This window comes from Gallus gallus, chromosome 1 (assembly GCF_016699485.2).
Source record: "Gallus gallus isolate bGalGal1 chromosome 1, bGalGal1.mat.broiler.GRCg7b, whole genome shotgun sequence".
NCBI classification, from domain to species: domain Eukaryota; kingdom Metazoa; phylum Chordata; class Aves; order Galliformes; family Phasianidae; genus Gallus; species Gallus gallus.
The window spans coordinates 55,877,285-55,894,644 of record NC_052532.1 but is presented as its reverse complement, the minus strand read 5'-3'; the positions used below and the strand labels follow the sequence as shown (position 1 = coordinate 55,894,644).

At 40.7% G+C, this 17,360-nt stretch overlaps 1 protein-coding gene across 6 annotated transcripts in view; it reads left to right on the top strand.

Moving 5' to 3' along the window:
• TBXAS1 (thromboxane A synthase 1) overlaps positions 1 to 17,360 on the top strand; it is a 250,185-nt gene that overhangs the window by 150,806 nt on the left and 82,019 nt on the right. For all 6 annotated transcript variants that reach the window (XM_040658534.1, XM_040658556.2, XM_040658528.1 and 3 more), the window contains 2 exons: positions 2,506 to 2,654; positions 4,215 to 4,345. In XM_040658534.1, the coding sequence (XP_040514468.1) occupies positions 2,506 to 2,654; positions 4,215 to 4,345 (280 nt within the window). The remainder of the gene's footprint in view (positions 1 to 2,505; positions 2,655 to 4,214; positions 4,346 to 17,360) is intronic.

Sequence of the window (17,360 nt, the reverse complement as noted above, 5' to 3'; positions counted from 1 at the left end):
GCAGATACATTTTTTAAGGCACCTGTATGATGTACGCATAGTTCAAGTACATCCTTTCTGTTAGGCACTGTTTAACCTTACACATCATTTGCTAGGTTGATCAGCATCTTCTAAAGTTCCTCATGATTGTCCCCAGCCTGCAGTAGTCCAAATATTTTTTTTTCATCTAAAGGAATGGATATTTAGCCACTATTTATCCATCCCTTGCATGTATGTATATATGCAAGTGTCTGTGTGTGTACAAAGATCTCTTTATATTTCACATCTAAGGAGTTACTATGAAACTTGGAGATACATTGCAGTTACCATAGTGCTTTGATTAAAATTGACCTTTTCAGTCCTCATGGGTTTTTCCCTTTTTTGCATTTGTTCTTTTTCTTTGCCTGGTTTTCTAGATATTGATCCATGATGGGGTTTCACCTCTCAAGAGGCACTTTTGTAAAGTAGACATGAATGATGTGGACCATCTTAAAATATGATCTTCCAGTTGTTTTATCATACTACCATTTCAGCCAGTCTGACACATATATATGTGATTCTCTCTGCCTTGGGAGCTATTTTTCGGTTGTAGGTACTCTATTTGCAATCTTTTGTCTTCTGTATGTTAGTTGTCATTAGCCACTTTGTGTTTTGTCAACAACTCAAAATGTAATGTCTAAGCTTTTTCAACAACTTGATGAGATAAGTGATTGAAGAACTCTGAAACTGTTTTATTACAGAACCCCTCTTTTAATATTTCAATGCCCAATAGTACCTTTTGTGTGTGTGAGAGAGTTGAAAATCCAAAAAGTTGTTATTTAACTCTATAGCATTTTTTTTCTTCCACATCAGTTCTCAGAATGGCTGTGGTCCAAGTATCATAGAGATATTCTGCTTCACATTATATATATAGGATATACTGGGCCTCAGTCCTGCCTTACTTTAATTCATCCTCACTCAGGTTAAGACACCAGAAGAATGTGACATTAGCTTTTTGTAGTAAGGAACAGTCACAGAAAAATATAGCAAAATAGTCATTGCAAACAGATCAGAAGAATCAAATTGCAAGGATATTTCACATCCGCAGTTCATTATCTCAAGTTACTGTATGTGCTAATGCTCATTAGAAATAAAGCTGGATAAATGGTCAGATATGTGGGGAAAGATTCAGTAAGTTCTAAAGTGTCAATGCTAAGGTCTGTACATCAATTGTAGATCTTAAAGAGTTTGTTTCTCCTCTGAAGAAGTGCAGGTTTCACGTGATGTCAGTTCCTCTTGGTTTTGACCAGGATTTTGCATTAGAGGAGAGCTATCAATAAGAAAGAAATCCTTAATAGGAAGTTTTACTTAAGGATCTTTCACTGAATCATAGAATCACCAAGATGGAAAAAACCTCCAAGATCATCTAGTCCAACTGTCTACTTACCACCAGTATTTCCCTACTAAACCAGGTCCCTCAGTACCACATCCACATATTTCTTGAACATCTCCAGAGACTGTGATTCCACCACCTCCTTGGGCAGCCTGTTCCATCACCTAACAGTCACTTTTGGAGAATAAATTTTTCCTAATATCCAACCCTATCCTCCCTTCTCGTCTTTTCACTAGTTACGTGGGAGAAGAGGCCGACCCTTACCTCACCACAACCTCCCTTCAGGTAGTTGTAGAAAGTAGTAAGGTCTCCCCTGAACCTCCTCTTCTCCAGACTAAACAATCCCAGTCCCCTTATGCTTCACATCCCTCATCAGCTTCATTGTCCTTCTCTGGACACTCCAGAGCCTCAACATCTTTCTTGTAGTAGTGAGGGGCCCCTGAGTGAACACAGTACTTGAGATGCAGCCTCTCCATAGCTGAGTATGTGGGAATGATCCCTGCTCCTGCTGACAACGTTATTTCTTATACAAGGCCAGGATGCCATTGGCCTTCTTGGCTACCTGGGCACACTGCTGGCTCATGTTCAGCCAAGCGTCAACCAATACCCCCAGGTCCTTCTCCTCCATACAGTCTTCCAGCCACTCTGCCCCAAGCCTGTAGCATTGCCTGGGGTTGTTGAGGCCGAAGTGCAGGACCCAAAACTTGGTCTTGTTGAACCTCATCCCATTGGTCTCAACACAGTACTCCAGCTAGTCCAGAAGTCTTGTGACTAACAGTTCAGACTGAACTGGTAGGAGATGTTGTTTCTGCATTTTTAAGTGAGAAAGAAATTTTCTTTTTTGCAAGCTACAAATACTGGTTATGAATTTCTGCATTAGATTTCTGGATAATAACAAGTAAACTTGGTTTTTTTAAAACAAATTATTAGTAAAATTATTGACCTATAGGAAAACAGTTTCACTTTCTAGAAGAAGTGATTGTTATTAGTAAGCACTGGCATTTGTCAGAATGATGGAAACATCTTCTGTTAAAACTCAAATCTAAAAACAAAAAGAAAATCGGAGACTAAAATCAATGTTACATGGTGTTTATAGGATCAAAATATTAATGGGTATGTAAGTTATAGCTAATGGTTTATTATTCTCAACGCAGGTGTTACAACTGCTTTACTTTGGATGTTGTTGGTAGTGTAGCTTTTGGTACTGAGGTGGACTCTCAGAAGAACCCTGATGACCCCTTTGTTAAGAATTGCAGAACATTCTTTGAGATGTCTTTGTTTAAGCCTCTTCTCTTTCTTATCCGTAAGTATAGTCCACCTTTGTCTAATCCTTTATGGTTATTTTCTGAAAATCATTCATGCAAAACAAGCTCAAGCAGGAGCAGGAAGATGTATTGCAGACTCATTTCAGAGGTGTTCAGAATTCAACCTACAGCCCAAGCGTATCCTTTACATTATCATAGTATGATCTACAACTCCTGTCATGGTTAATGTAACTTCCTCCAGAAACTGAGTCACAAAAAGCAATGCTCCATCTTGATTTGAGTGGAACATTTCTGGGACCTGTAGCCTGCGGGCTATACTTCTATATTAAAACAGAGTAACTGTTGCCTAATCCATATTTTATAAATTATGTGTGGCCCTTGGAAGCCTGAGAACAAAGCTTTTGTGCACTCGCTTTACTTGGTAGAGAGACTGAAATCCCACCCATAAACAGCAGTGGACTAATAACCAGGAGAGAGGTAGATGAGCATAAACAGATATCATAAGTCCTCTAAATTCTTATTTAAATAAACAGAAGTAGCCTAGCTGATGGCTGTAAAGAGTAAGGATGGTTAAGTGCCAGCACAGGGTGTCTTTAAGAGAATCAATTTATTTTCACATGGGTAGATTGGGAATGCAAGAATACAGTACAAAATAATTTAGCTCCAGGTCTGGAACGCTAGGGCAGTGAGAAGTGGGGCTGAAGAAGCTGCAAGGTAATTAATATTGATAAGTTATTACAGTGTTGCTATCTAGACCTGTTCACAGTAGTGTCAGGTGGTGCAGTGGCAAAGTTTCCTGTGCCCATCTGATCCTACTGGCATTACAGATTGCACCTGTACTAGCAGCGCATGAGCAGTTTCCTTCTGGAACTGTGTATCCAAAATGTCCCGGGGTTAATGTTTAACCTGGTTGCAAAGTGGGATTTGTGACTAATTTCTGAAGGGGCAGAGATTTGTTTCTAGTTTCTAACACTGTGCCCTTCATTAAAAATTTTTTTCAGTCTTAAACTGTTTGTGAGTTAATTACGGGTCTGTAGTAGTATAGGACTGCACTCAGGTGTCTAGCGCCTGACTCTAAAGGTGATGGACTGGAGAGCATCCTTGTGGTAACATTCTATATTAAGAATCTTTGATCTGCTTTGAAAAGCAAAGGAAAGCAGTAAACCAATGCCCAAGTATTGAAGAGCTGTAAATGGGAGCGACTACCACATAGTTGCATAGTGCTATAATCTCCTCGGCTAAGTCAAGATCCCCCACCTTCTGTGTGTAATTGTTTGAGCAGGCAAGGAAAATAATTCCTCCCTTTGCTGTATTGGCTCTGTGGCATCAGGAAACTGAACTGAAATCTGGAAGCATGGTGGAAGACTTGCAAGTCAGGGCAAGCTTGGTGGGCATCTATTCAGCAGAGAAGTTACAGCCAAAATGGAAATTGTATGTACTGACATATAGGAGTGGAAGGGAGAGAAAGTGGAAAAAAACAGCTTTCACAAAAATAACCCATCTCAGTTGATGAGATTTGTAATATTAATGAAAGGAGGGGAGTTTTACATGCTTTTACACTCTACTTCAGTGTTTTTTTTCTTAAAAATCTCTTACAGTTTCTTTCCCATTCATAATGATCCCATTGCTTCGGATTCTGCCAAACAAGAAACAAAAGGAACTGAATGGATTTTTTATTCAAACTATAAAAAATGCAATTGCCTTCAGAGACCAGCAAGATGCAGCTGAGGTAAGGCCATTTGTGTGACAAATTTATGGATAAACAAATGCTTTGAGGAAAAACTGGAAGTGGCATGAGCCTCAGTTGAAAAAGGGAACTCGGTCTGTTTGAACATTGAAAGCAATTTAGTGAGGATTTTCTTCATTTTTAGCTTCATGTACCATCATCCAGGCTTAGTGCTGATGCAGAACTGTTAAGACATTACAAGAAAGGCTGCTTCTCTCAATATTTCTTTTCAAATAAAGATGCAGAAAATGTTGCATCTGGGATGACTTTCCAACCCAATTTCTGGATCCAGAAGGGAGGAAATTCATCTTGCAGATTTTTTTTTTCTCATCTTAGTCAGGAGTCATTAAGCTTTCCTTAATAAAAAGAGAAAGGGGAGAGCCCCTACAGGATGATTCAATCCTGTCATTATTAGCAGCTGACAAGGGTTTATATAGTCTTGTGGCAGTTCCTACTACTTCTGAAACTGGGAAAAGAGAACCTACATGTATGATTAAGAGCAGACATTTTGTATTACTATGGCTAAAGAGAAGGATAGTAAATTCTACTTAGTATGTCAAATAATTGATGTGTATTAGTAACAAATCAGCCATTACCCATCTCTTTCATCTAGACATAAGGCAGTTCTGATTTTTGTTACGTGTTAATCACTGTTGTTTTATGAAGTATCTGAAGGCACAGACATTTTAGTAAAGGTCTCTCTATTTATGATGTATGAAACATTTTGAACATAAGTGTATGCTTCAATTTTGGAATATAAAAGTTTTTGAGATCTTCTTTTCCTTTTTGGCCATTCTTTGCTGCAGAGTGCACGTAATTTGCCTAAAAACAAGTTAACCACTTAATTATGGATGTGTAATGAGAAACAAAGAGTATAAAAGAGAATTCCGTATAGTAAACATAACTGAGACAAGTGTTGCATATCAGTTGACTTGAGATATGCCATAACATACCTATCAAGAAGCTTTTAATACTGAAATAAAGGAGATGTTTCTTTCCACTTTGAGATGAACAGCAATTCTGATGGGAATAACAGCACAGGTAAGGATGGATCAGATCATCCCAGCTTCTTCTCACAGCTTAGCCCCACAGCTGTCACCTTCCAGGGAAGTATAGATTTTAATTTACACAATGTTGTATCTAGGGCACATTTAAAAATCAAATTGATTTTCAAAAATATTACTGCTTTGTACTGTGTTGCGTGTTCTGCTCTTTTTCTTTGACACTCCTTGTAGTGAATTCTCATGTATTTGCTGTGCTTTATCATCCCATGCTTTCTGTCTTTCATCTAGTTCATCTCTACAAGTCCTTTCCCCTCACTAGCCTTTATGTCTTTTTCTCCACCCTTCTTTCCATCCAAAGGTTTGTATGCACTGCTGAGTAGTCATAAATAATTCATGATTCGAAAACATGGGTGATGTATGTAAGCTTGTTGCAGACACCTCATTTCTAGTGCATAGATCCAGTGGGAGCTTTTAGTAGCCCATTTATGGGACTGTACGTATGGAGAGTTTTGAGTCAGATTTAGTTAATGTGTTAACTACTGTATGTTATGTATTAGTAAATTGTATTTCTGTGTCAGTAGCACTGAAAACATCAGTCAGGGACTGAATTCTTGTTTATATTAGAGATGGTCATTCTCAAACTGCAGACTGCCCACGTAAAGGACAACAGGTGAGTATGGTTAGAATAGAAAGAAAAATGAGTTTCTGGAGATGAGCAGGAGTCAGCATTCTCTCCATATGCAGTTTGTTTGCAGCTTTCAGTGGTTGATGGAGCAGAGAGGTTTAAGATTGTGTTGGAAGGGATATTGGGAGGTGCAAAGCTCTCAGCCATAGGATTTGAATTTTGGGTGGTGCTGTGTGGAGCCAGGAGTTGGACTTGATAATCCTTGTGGGTCTCTTCCAGCTCAGGATAACATATGACAGTAGTAGCCCATTATCAGGACAGCAGGGAGGAAAGTACAAGGTCCGTGTTTACCTTAACAGCATATGCAAAAGTTCATGACTGGTAGTGATCCCACCTGCTCCTGGAATTCTGCCTAATTTGCAAAGTTGTCATATGGGAACGGTTTCAAGTGCTCAAAGTTAGTCAGACTCTTAGGGCCAGCTTTCTGAGAGCATATTTAAATCCCCTATGCAGTTCAAGAATCATTAATGTGGCTTTCGAAAGTGACTAGAAAGTTTGAAGCTTCCTTTATTTCCCATCTTCACCAACTGTCTTATTATCCTCTCTTGGAATTTGAAGTCCATGGAGCACAAGTTTTGTTACAAGAGAATTCAATTCATAGTTTGCCAAAGACTTAAAAATGATATGTGAAATGGATCAAAATATAACTGCTGTCCAGTTCAGTGCAGAAACGTAATCTATAGAGATTAGGTGTCCCAGGTAGCCCTGTGGTTTAAGGATAATTATGACCTGTGTCCTAGGTCTAGAATGATGAAAGCTACTGAAATCAGTAGCAGTTTTAGCACTGAATTTTAATGATCCCATGATATAACCAGTAGCTACTGGTTTCTTGTGCTAATAATGGGAGCTGTAAGCAAAGACTTATGGTCTCCCTGTGCTGTATTAGATCAATGGGTATTCCTTAGATTGCCATATTCCTAGATGTTACACTGTGCGCATCTTTTACTCCTCATTGATTTTATCACCATTACGAATGTTTTGTTTTTATCTTCTGGGGATTAAAAAAAAAAAACAAAAACATTTGGAACAAACTGTAAAACAATGAAAAGCTCCTTGAAAGTGATTTAGCTGAAGCTTGTCTTCCTCTCATCTGCTGTGAACATGAAGAATAAAAAAAGGCCAAAAAATGATGTGACAGGCAAAGTCAGCTTGTTATCATCCATGTTCCATCAGTAAATGAAACAATACTTCTGAATGCCTAAAGATAATCCTACAGGCAGATAGTAATTTTACAGCCAGGTTTAGATCTAATAATATGCTTGCAGCTCATATGAGATCTGTGATGTCACTTTTTCTCCTTCCATCGTTTAGTGCTGCAGATGTCATTTTAATTATATATTATATTTCTGTGGTCAGTCAAATAATTTCAGCCCTGGATATTCCACTCATTTGGATTATGTACAAAAACATTTAGTCATCGTACTTTAGAAATTTTAATATATTACATTTATTCATGGATTCAAATTATTGTAAAAGGCTTTTTGCACTGTTTACAGGAGAGCAAATTCACCCTGCACAGAAGAAGCAGCACAAATTTAATGCACCACTTAACATCTACTTTAAAGACTCCAGTAGGATTTAAGGGTTCAAATATCTTACTCTGATTATCTGCTCAGGTTTAAATCTTTCCCTTAGGCAAAATGTTTCCAGAAACAGGGTGGGTAGAATGTTTGTTTGTTTCAATAAGTGATAGTTTGATAGATGCTCATTTAATAATCTGATAGTCAAATCACTGTTCATGTATGGGTTTGGTTTATTTTTTTGTCAAGTTGTTGCTTGGTTCTTAAAGTGCCAGTCTGTTATAAATGATCTTATCTACATGAAATCTTTCATGGTGTTCAAAATTACAACCCCTAACACTGCGGAATAAAAGTGACTTCCTTCAACAGAAGAAAGGCCAGAATTTCATTTTTAACCCATAGGAATAACGTTGGGAATGTAACAACTTAAGGATATTGCAAAGCATTGATTTTTGAGGATCACAACAGGTATGAAGGAAAATTCAGTTTTCAAAGTATGTACCCTGTTATCAAGGAGAACTGGAGAATTTGAGGAGGTTGCAGTACATTCTTCCAGTGTCTCTAAACTTTTCCAGTCGTAGTGTCTGCTGTGAATGCATAATACAAGGTCAGTGATCCATGATAGTGACCTTATGATGTTTCTGATGATCATCAGCTGTTTCTTAGTGGTCTCAAACTGTTTTGAAATGAGAGGTTGTCGAGGCATAGAGAAGTATCACCAGAACTGTATTCATTGACATCTCAGTTGGCAGTTCAATCAATCTGGCTGGATACCTATGGGCTGCCTGAATGCTTTTGCTGCATGTCCAAAGCAGACAAACAATGGTTGGACCTTAGGAAATACTTCTTCTCCGAGAGTGGCCAGGCACTGGAACAGACTGCCCAGGGAGATGGTGGAGTCACCGTCCCTGAAGGTGTTCAAGAAACATGTAGATGTTGTACTGAGGGACATGGTTAGTGGGAACTGTTGGTGGCAGGTGGACGGTTGGACTGGATGATCTTAGAGGTCTTTTGCAACCTTGGTGATTCTATGATTCTGTGGTGGGAGAAGTGCTGCCCTTGTGCCACATGGTGTTTAGGCACAAAGAAGCTCTAGTGCTTTCAGCCCTGAAATGACTTGACATCCCAAGGATTGGTATGGCACTGGGATACTCTTTATTGTGCCAGGTCTGAAACGAAAGAGGTTGTCCTGTCGTCAGAAACTGCCAGTGAACAATTACAACACCCTCCTCCATTTTTCTCCACTTCTTGTTCTCATTCCTGACTGATCCCATGCCCAGACCCTGATAGGTACAAGCCCACAAGCCTGGGCAGGCACAAATGGTTCCTGCTGAGTGGAACTTGGTCTTTTCAGCATCACCCCTGAGAGCCTAAAAAGGGCTGATGTGTCAAGAAACTGAGCTGAGTGTTGAGGAATGCTTGTGAGGGAGAGGTAACTGCCCTTTCACTGCTATAGTAACATGCTTTAATGAAGAGGTATCTTTTAATATCTTTCTGGGAAACGATGGCCTGGTTACAACTTTAATCTCTGGAACACTGATTCCCAAGGAACAACATGCGATGAGCTCCCCTAAGTGCTTTACCTAAGGGGAAGAGGGACGTGTGTGTGTACCTGCATTCTGCAGGATAAGGGACAATCTGAAAACCTAATTACTGTGGCACTCTGTTCTTTTCTCTTCCTTCCCCAGCTGTTCCCTGGAGTTTTTCCTTTTCGTGAACTAATGAACTATTTTATTCAAGAGCTGCTTGAAATGAGTTGAGCAGAGGTAATCCCCCTGAAAAAGTCTGATCCTCTCCTTGTCAAGGGAAAACTATACAATTACTAAGAAAACTTAGTTAAAAATTTGCTAAATACTATGTACATTCCAGGAGCTATGTGTGTGTTTGAACTGTGGAAAATGCAGTACAGATGTTTAAAAGTAAATATTTTTCTAAGGAAACAGCAGATGGGAGGATTAGACACTTTCTAATAGTGTGCAGTTTTCCTGCCATTGTAGAAAACTAAGCAAAACCTGTTTATATTTAGAAGAAGGTGGTGTCCCTTTAAAGGATGCATAGTGCATGGCAATATTAAATTATCCGTTTTTATTGATTAATAAAGTCAGTAAAACAAAGGATCAGCCCGGTCCTTTTGTTTTGCTAAGGCTGCAGGAGGGACGCTGCTCCACAAGGCTGTTCTCACGGTTTGGTCGTGTTCTCATCTGCTGCCTTTGTCAGGGGGAAAGTGAAGTGGGTTTTCAAGAACAGCAAATCTGCCTGAAAGATAAAAAATAAAATAAAATAAAATTATTTTGTGCTAAATATGGGGTCTGAGCCCAAGTCGCCAACCTGTATCTCTGCTGTTTTAAGGAGAAGATTTGGTTCCTCTGGAATATATTAAAAATCTTCTGAACACTAAATCTGATTTCTGTGCTTGGGCAGCGCGCAGTGATTCTAACAGGATGAAAAGCAGCATTATGTTAAAAGGAGTTTTAGCTATTCAGCAGCTTTTGAAAATGAAGCCATTAGTGCTCGCCTTCAAAGTTGCGTTCCTTCCTTCCCAAATTTGAAGAAAAATCCTTTTTTTTTTTTTTTTTTTTTTATAGGGTGAATTTTTTAATGAATTTTATAACTTCCTGAGGATTTTTTAAAGCAGGCATTTAAACACAGCGAGGCCTCGAATCCTCAGAGGGAGATGAACTTGAAGTCCTCGTTACTTTTGGTCACTAGTTCAAATTCTTTGGTCAGTGTGTTGTTATCTTTCCAAAGATTAATTGCGGGCCTACAAAACAGGATCTTTTGGTTTCAGGCTTGGGCTGACATGCCTGGCTGAGGTGCTTTCATCATGAAATGCAGTTCCACAGTCTCTCTGCTTAAAAGAGATCAAGGACAGAATAAGTAAGGAGAACGGTGACTTTCTCACCTCCCTGAGGTGTGGTGATGGGGAAGCAGGAGCAGGAAGAGTTTTTCATTGCTTCTGCATCTGTCCCAGCTCTGCGGCCTAGCACACCTGAGAGTGTGGCACAGTACAAGCACTGCTGTCACGAGGGAATAGCAAATGTCTGCTTGGTTACCTGCTGCCGGCCACCACATGCTAGATCTGCTTGCTATTACTTGCCCTTTGACATTATCACACCATTTCTACTGCTTCCTCTGTTAAGCATCAGAGTACTTTATAGATCCCAGGCAAGGAACAGGCAGGTGGTATAATGTATATATTATTTACCCCAATCCAGCAAGCCCTGCAGCAGCCATAATAAAATAATCTGACATCTGTCATGCTTTCCACAGTGTCTCCATCTAGTTATGCTCCCATTTAGCCTTTTTCAGCCACTGCTGTTTATCTTCTGTTCCTCAGGAGCAGCATCCCTTACCTGATATCTCACATGTCCTACCACAGGCACGGTTCAGGCTCCAAACTGCCCTCATGCGGGTGAGCAGTCTCATTGATTTCTTGGAGCACTGCTCACATGCTTTGGTTGGCAAGAGCATAGACTTACATCGAAGGATAGAAATGAAATCAAAGAACCAGGATGTTCATACTGACTAGATTGGTGAATTTGGGGGGTATATGGAGTTGCTATTTGGAATGATCTTGCAGACCGTGCAGGGAAAATGTGATTATCTTTGCAGAAAAAGCTAACCTCTCTTGTTAAAAGGTGAGTGAAAGAAGTACTTCAGAGGGCCTTCAAAAAAAAAAGGTATCTTTACCCCTCACTGGGCAGACCTGGGGAGGTTCAGGTGTGCCCTCTAGCAGCATTACTCCACGGGAAGTCATTAGGCCAAGAGGATGCCTTCAGAATCACAGGGAGGAAGGACTTAAACACTTCTGTCAGTAAACCTTGCGTGCATTTTCCTCCTGTTTTCACCAGCCAGTGCAAGAAGTGAGTACGGACATTTGGCTTTGCTGATCTACAGCATATGAGAAACATCTTTTAATTGAGAAGGGTGGTTTTTTTAGTGTTAAATAAAGGCTTTTTCACCCGGTGTAAAAATAAATAAACCCACATGCTCAGCTGTTGGTAATGTCAAGGGTTTTAATGACTTTTAAAATTATGTTTATGTGGTAAAAGCAGTCACTTAAAATATTGTTTATCAAAAATCCAGGCCAAAAGATAGCGTAAGGACTTTTACAAATAACATTTGCAGTAAAAATTCTCTGAAAAACCGGGGGAGGGAAGAATTAAATGGCAAAACAGCCTTTTCCAAAGAAACTGCCCTGTTTATCTAGGGGAGAGAAAAGTCCTCTTTTTGATTTGCTTGGGGCTTTGGTTTTCTTTGGTCAGTTCAGCTTCTGTCTCCTTCTGTATGCTGGGTGCTGTGGTCATATCCTGTTCTTTCTGTTGTTGATGCTGGAGGAGAGAGGGTGGTCACAGTTCTGGTTTGTGTCCATAAAAATAAGAAGAGCAAGAATTTGTGGTTTGAAGGTGAAATCCATCAAACAGTGGTTGGTGTCATTGAACTTTGTGGTGGCTTGGCCAGTACAGGTGAAAAACAGAGGAAGCCAAAAAAAAAGGTGGCTGTTCCTTGCGAGGGTCTGGGTCTCTTGCTTCTCCCCTCTAAGCTAGACCTGGCCTACCTCTCATTAATTTTTCCTTCACCCTCCCAGGCTTCCCCTGCGATGGCAAGGGGACCCTGTACTTGTCAGCCAGAGAGAAGCTGAAACGCTGACAATTCTGTTTATGCCTGCAGTAATTCCCTGTAGGCAGTAACGTCAGTGCTGGCCACTTGTCCCAGCCTGATCCTGTGCTAGTAATGAGTATTCGCAGCATGCATTTCAGTGTCTGATTAAATCTTTCTGAAAGGCCATCTGTTTGAGGAGGTTGTGGCATAGGTTTTAATACTTTTTATACCTAGTACTCTGTACCACTGTTTCATGACCTTAGACATAAAGTTTGTCCCCTTGTTTGTTAGAACCTCTCCTGATACTCCAGTCAGAGGAAATAATTGGATCGAGGCTGTTGCAACCTGTCGGCTCATGGTGTGTCTTTGGGGAAATGTTACTAGGTATTGAGTTACAGGAGTTGCACATAACCAGTGAGGCTTTACCATGTTCATGGCTCCCTTCCTTCTGGGATGGGAGTAAAGCATCTCTTTTCCCTCTTAGCACTCAGAGCAGGCAGTGTGTAGTCATATATGTATTGATACATGCCAAATCAGTAAGCAGTCTGTCCCTTCTGTTGTATGCTCTCATCCATGAAAAATATCCAGCCTAAGCAGTGTTATCTGTGCCTTTTAGGGTCATTTTCCTATAGGATTGAAAGCATTGTGTTTCCCTCAGCATAAAGTATGTCTTCTCTAATACATATTTTCGTACTTTCTTTTATTTGTTGTCCTTCATGGTGCAGTGTCAGTATTTGTCCCTTTGGCTGAAAAGAGAAACCTTCACCCTGAAATCATGCCCATTTGCTTTCTTTTCTAGCTTTGCCCTCTCTCAGTTCCTCCTCTCTTCCCTATGTTGCTTTTGTGGTCTGTCCCTCCCAAGTTTCTCAGAAAAGCCTGCTTTAGGTCACTTGAAAGCCCTTCCTTTTTCCTGCTTAATCCGTGATCTGGTCTTCATCCAGGGTGTGGGGGTTTCAGGCAACAAACAAAGGGAATCTTGTCATAGAACAAAATCATCTGGAGATTAATTTCCTGCATAGCAGGGTGGTGACCTTTAATGCCAAGTTGGTATATAACCTCTAATCTTCATTTGCATAACCATCTTTTTAAACCTTTTATTATTAGTATTATTTTAACCTTACTCTTGATCTAAACCTTCAAAGGATCTGCTGACTGGGACTGAGAGTTTTATGTATGTATTTTACCTTGCCATTCACAGCAGTAGTGTGTTTGAGTACTTTGTCTCTACAGACTTGTTTTCTGATACATGTAATTAGAGAGCATCTAAATTCATAATTTAGAAAAAAATTATAGATTTACTGACCTAACTGATATAACAGTTTCCCCCTTCTCTATCAGGATTATCATTTTCAATTTTATCTTTCATAGTTTGTCTTCTTCATCTGTTACTGATTCACCTTCCTTCCTCCCTGTCTCTCAGAGCTACAAGAGGAGTTGCAGCACTTGTGATATTGCTGGGTTGATGTTGAAATGTTTCGCTATTAGTCTCTCTGCATCTATGCCTACTGTAACCCCTCAGCTCCATGCATTGCCTTCTTTTTGCAATACAGACTGACCATTTTTGAAGCAGTTATGAAAAAGCTGTTCCACGATATTTCATTCTGGTTCAAATGTCTTGTCCATTTTCTGGTATGTTTTGATCTCTGGAGGTTTTTCCCTTGATCTGTCTCAACTGTTGGTTTCTACTTTGCACTCCTTTGATATTTCTCCCTTTTCTCTTCTGTCTACTTATGTTAACAGATCCATACTATAAGAGACACCAACAGCAGCCCATCTTGCCAACAAGAGAACCACTTATGTGATCAGCATTTTGGTGTCAAGTACATTAAGCTGCTTTCCTTTTGAACCCGGAGGCCACATCAGTGTATGAAAATGGCCAACTTTGTTCACTAAGACCGTTCTCTTGTTGCCACCATAGCTGAGTTGCCCTGGATGCTGCCTCTCTTTCCTCAGCCTACTGGAGCCAGCAGAGCTGGAGGCGTTTGATAAACCCCAGCGTCTCGTGGCTTTCTCTGGATTTGGAGGATAACTCAACGTTTGAGTCCCTTATTATGGGAAATGACAGATTCTCTGTCGCTGGAAGCCTTAAGGAAAGGTTTTTTGGAACGTGCCCTCTATGTCAGCTGGCTGCAAGGCAGGAATCTCTGCATGGCATTCCTTACTCTGCCTTTTGCAAAAGAACAGCCTGAACAATTGCAACAATTTCTCTCCCTCTCTGAAAATTTGCCTACGAAATCCTGCACAGCAAAAGTCGATGGCAGCCTTGCCCTGCCTTCGTATCCTCTGGCTGTGCAGGGATCTCTTCGCTTTCTCTAGAGTGCCTACTCTTCCTTTTTTTCCACCTTCTGGGATAAGCAAGCTATATCTAAGAGAGACAGAGGCTAGAGGGGAGCCGAGCACCTCCTTTCTCTCATCATCAGAAACGTACACTTTTTAATAATGTAATCTCAATTAAAAACATACCAATTAAAATGGGCTTTTTAGCAGGTCTCTTGGGAGAGGGAGCCATAATTCACATTAAAATGTAAAGCTTCAGAAGCAGGGAGAGCTAGGTGCATTGCAAGTGCCCAAATATTCAGTGATTTTAATTACAATGGAAACTTGATAAATTGCTTTGTGCCACAATCCATTATTAACAGCTTAATGAATATCATTGCTGCCTGTTTTAAACTGCTCCATGGTGAAAAGTGTTGTCAGTATTTCAGTTGCGAGCTGTGATTTTGTGTGTTTGTAACTGAACCCTTCAAAAAGAGGAGGAGGGTCAAGTATGCTGGTTTGGCTTTGGGTTGGGGTAAGTTCTGCTGGCTACAGCATCCCAAGGGGGAGAAAGGAGAAAAGGTGGACCTTCTCTGTTTCACCGGTATTGGACTGGCCCTGCTGTTTGCATGATGTACAGCAATGCCCCAGTTGCTGTGTGCTATGACAAGATCTGGGCACACAGAGGGCCCCTATGCCAATGGAGGGGTCTCCAGAGCACGAAGCTACCCTTGCACGTCCCAGTTTCATGCTCAATGCCCATTAGAATCATAGAATCGTAGAATCATAGAATCATAGAATGGCCTGGGTTGAAAAGGACCTCCATCGCTTAGTTTCAACCCCCCTGCCATGGGCAGGGTCGCCAACCACTAGACCAGGCTGCCCAGAGCCACATCCAGCCTGGCCTTGAATGCATGCAGGAATGGGGCATCCACAACCTCTCTGGGCAACCTGTTCCAGTGCGTCACCACCCTCTGTGTGAAAAACTTCCTCCTAATATCTAACCTAAACCTCCCCTGTCTTAGTTTAAAACCGTTCCCCCTTGTCCTGTCACTATCCACCCTCATAAACAGCCGTTCCCCCTCCAGTTTATACGCTCCCTCCAAATACTGGAAGGCCACAGTAAGGTCTTCCCGGAGCCTTCTCTTCTCCAAGCTAAACAATCCCAGTTCCCTCAACCTTTCCTCATAGAAGAGGTGCTCTAGCCCTCTGATCATCTTAGTGGCCCTCCTCTGGACTCATTCCAAGAGCTCTCTGTCTTTCCTGTGCTGGGGGCCTCAAGCCTGGATGCAGTACTCCAGATGGGGCCTCACAAGAGCAGAGTAGAGGGGGACAATTACCTCCCTCTCCCTGCTGGCCACCCCTTTTTTAATGCAGCCAGAACACAGTTGGCCTTCTGGACTACAAGCGCACGCTGCTGGGTCATGTCCAGCTTCTCATCCACCAGAACCCCAAGTCCTTCTCTGCAGGGCTGCTCTCAAGGGCTTCTTTGCCCAGTCTGTATTAACACCTGGGATTGCCCCAGCCCAAGGGGCTGGAGGAATCTTTGGGCTGTCTTTTCACAATAGAGGGGAGCAGTAGTGTCAAAGCCCACGAGCTTGTTTTGGAGTAAGTAGTGTGGGCTGGTACACATTTTCCAATTTTTAGCTAACAAAAAGCTGATTTGAGGTATGGCATTTGGCAAGTTCTTCTGGAGCACTCAAGTGTAAACAGTGATTGTTTGCTGAGCTTTGAACAAGAGCAAAACATTTATTTCTTTTCTTGACAGTTGTTATAATGGTTGTAATTGTGCTAATGTTAGGATTGGTAAAATATGTATTTCTATGTATATATTTATATGTATGTTTATACTAAACTGGTGCCTTTTCCTCATTTTTCAAAGCAACTTAATATTTCAAGCATAAATGTTATTATTAGGAATGCTGTTATTTTAGATGCTAACAGCAGGTATAGCGGGCTGGTAGTTGTGCCCCACTGAAGTGTAGGGATTTAATCTGTAGGGATTTAAATAGTCATGAGCTGGCTTCTGCGAGATTTATTATTTATTGTGGGTGTTCTGTTTTCACTTTTCACTTGTGTGGTCTGACCGCAGGGTCATCATCTCCAAATTGGGGTCGCTGGCAGGTGTGTGACCAGATCTCTGTGAGATAGCAGATAGATCTCAGAACAGAAAAGACTAAGAATTACTATTCTAATTGAAGAAAGTCACAATTGCATGTCTGGGATAAACATGATTTGTCTGAATGTAATTAATGTTTCGAGTTTTGCTATTATCATTCCCGTTATGTTTTTCTGGAAACAACAAAAGCCTATTCACTCTCCCCATCTCAGAAATGGCATTGTTACTCATAGTGATATTAACTTGCTCTCTGTCTCATTTTGCCAATTACACAGAGCTCTCCTGGTTCATTATATCAATAATTACACATAGGGTTTTTTTTTTCCTTGTGAAAAATCTTTCATTGACAGAGGAGTAATGATGCCTGTAAGTTGCTTAAGTATTGCTCAGTCAGGGATCTGTAAGATGTGGGAGATGTCCTCCTATTTTCAGGGAGAAAGACAGCTGGTATTCTGACATACTGTTAATATTCATGTGTTTCTGAATTTGTAGGTTTTTTTTTTTCAGTGTGTGACTTTAGGAAGCATTCCAGACCACGGTGCTGCCTGACTGTTATTTTTCATGCATCTCTATACTGGCAGAGGACAAAGTGGCATGAAAATACATAAAATGCCGTCTAATTTTTCTTTTGTTCTTTCATTCATGCACAACATGCTTCTTCTGTGTGTTTATCAGTGTGTGCAAAATGCCTATATTTGCAAGATAATGGACGTGTAAATATTAGAAAGTCAAACTGAAACTCTCTGAAGGGAAGGAGAGCAGGGGGAGAATGCTTCCTGCTACCAAGGAGCCATCTATTGGATAAAGCTCATAACTGAACCGAGCATCCGTG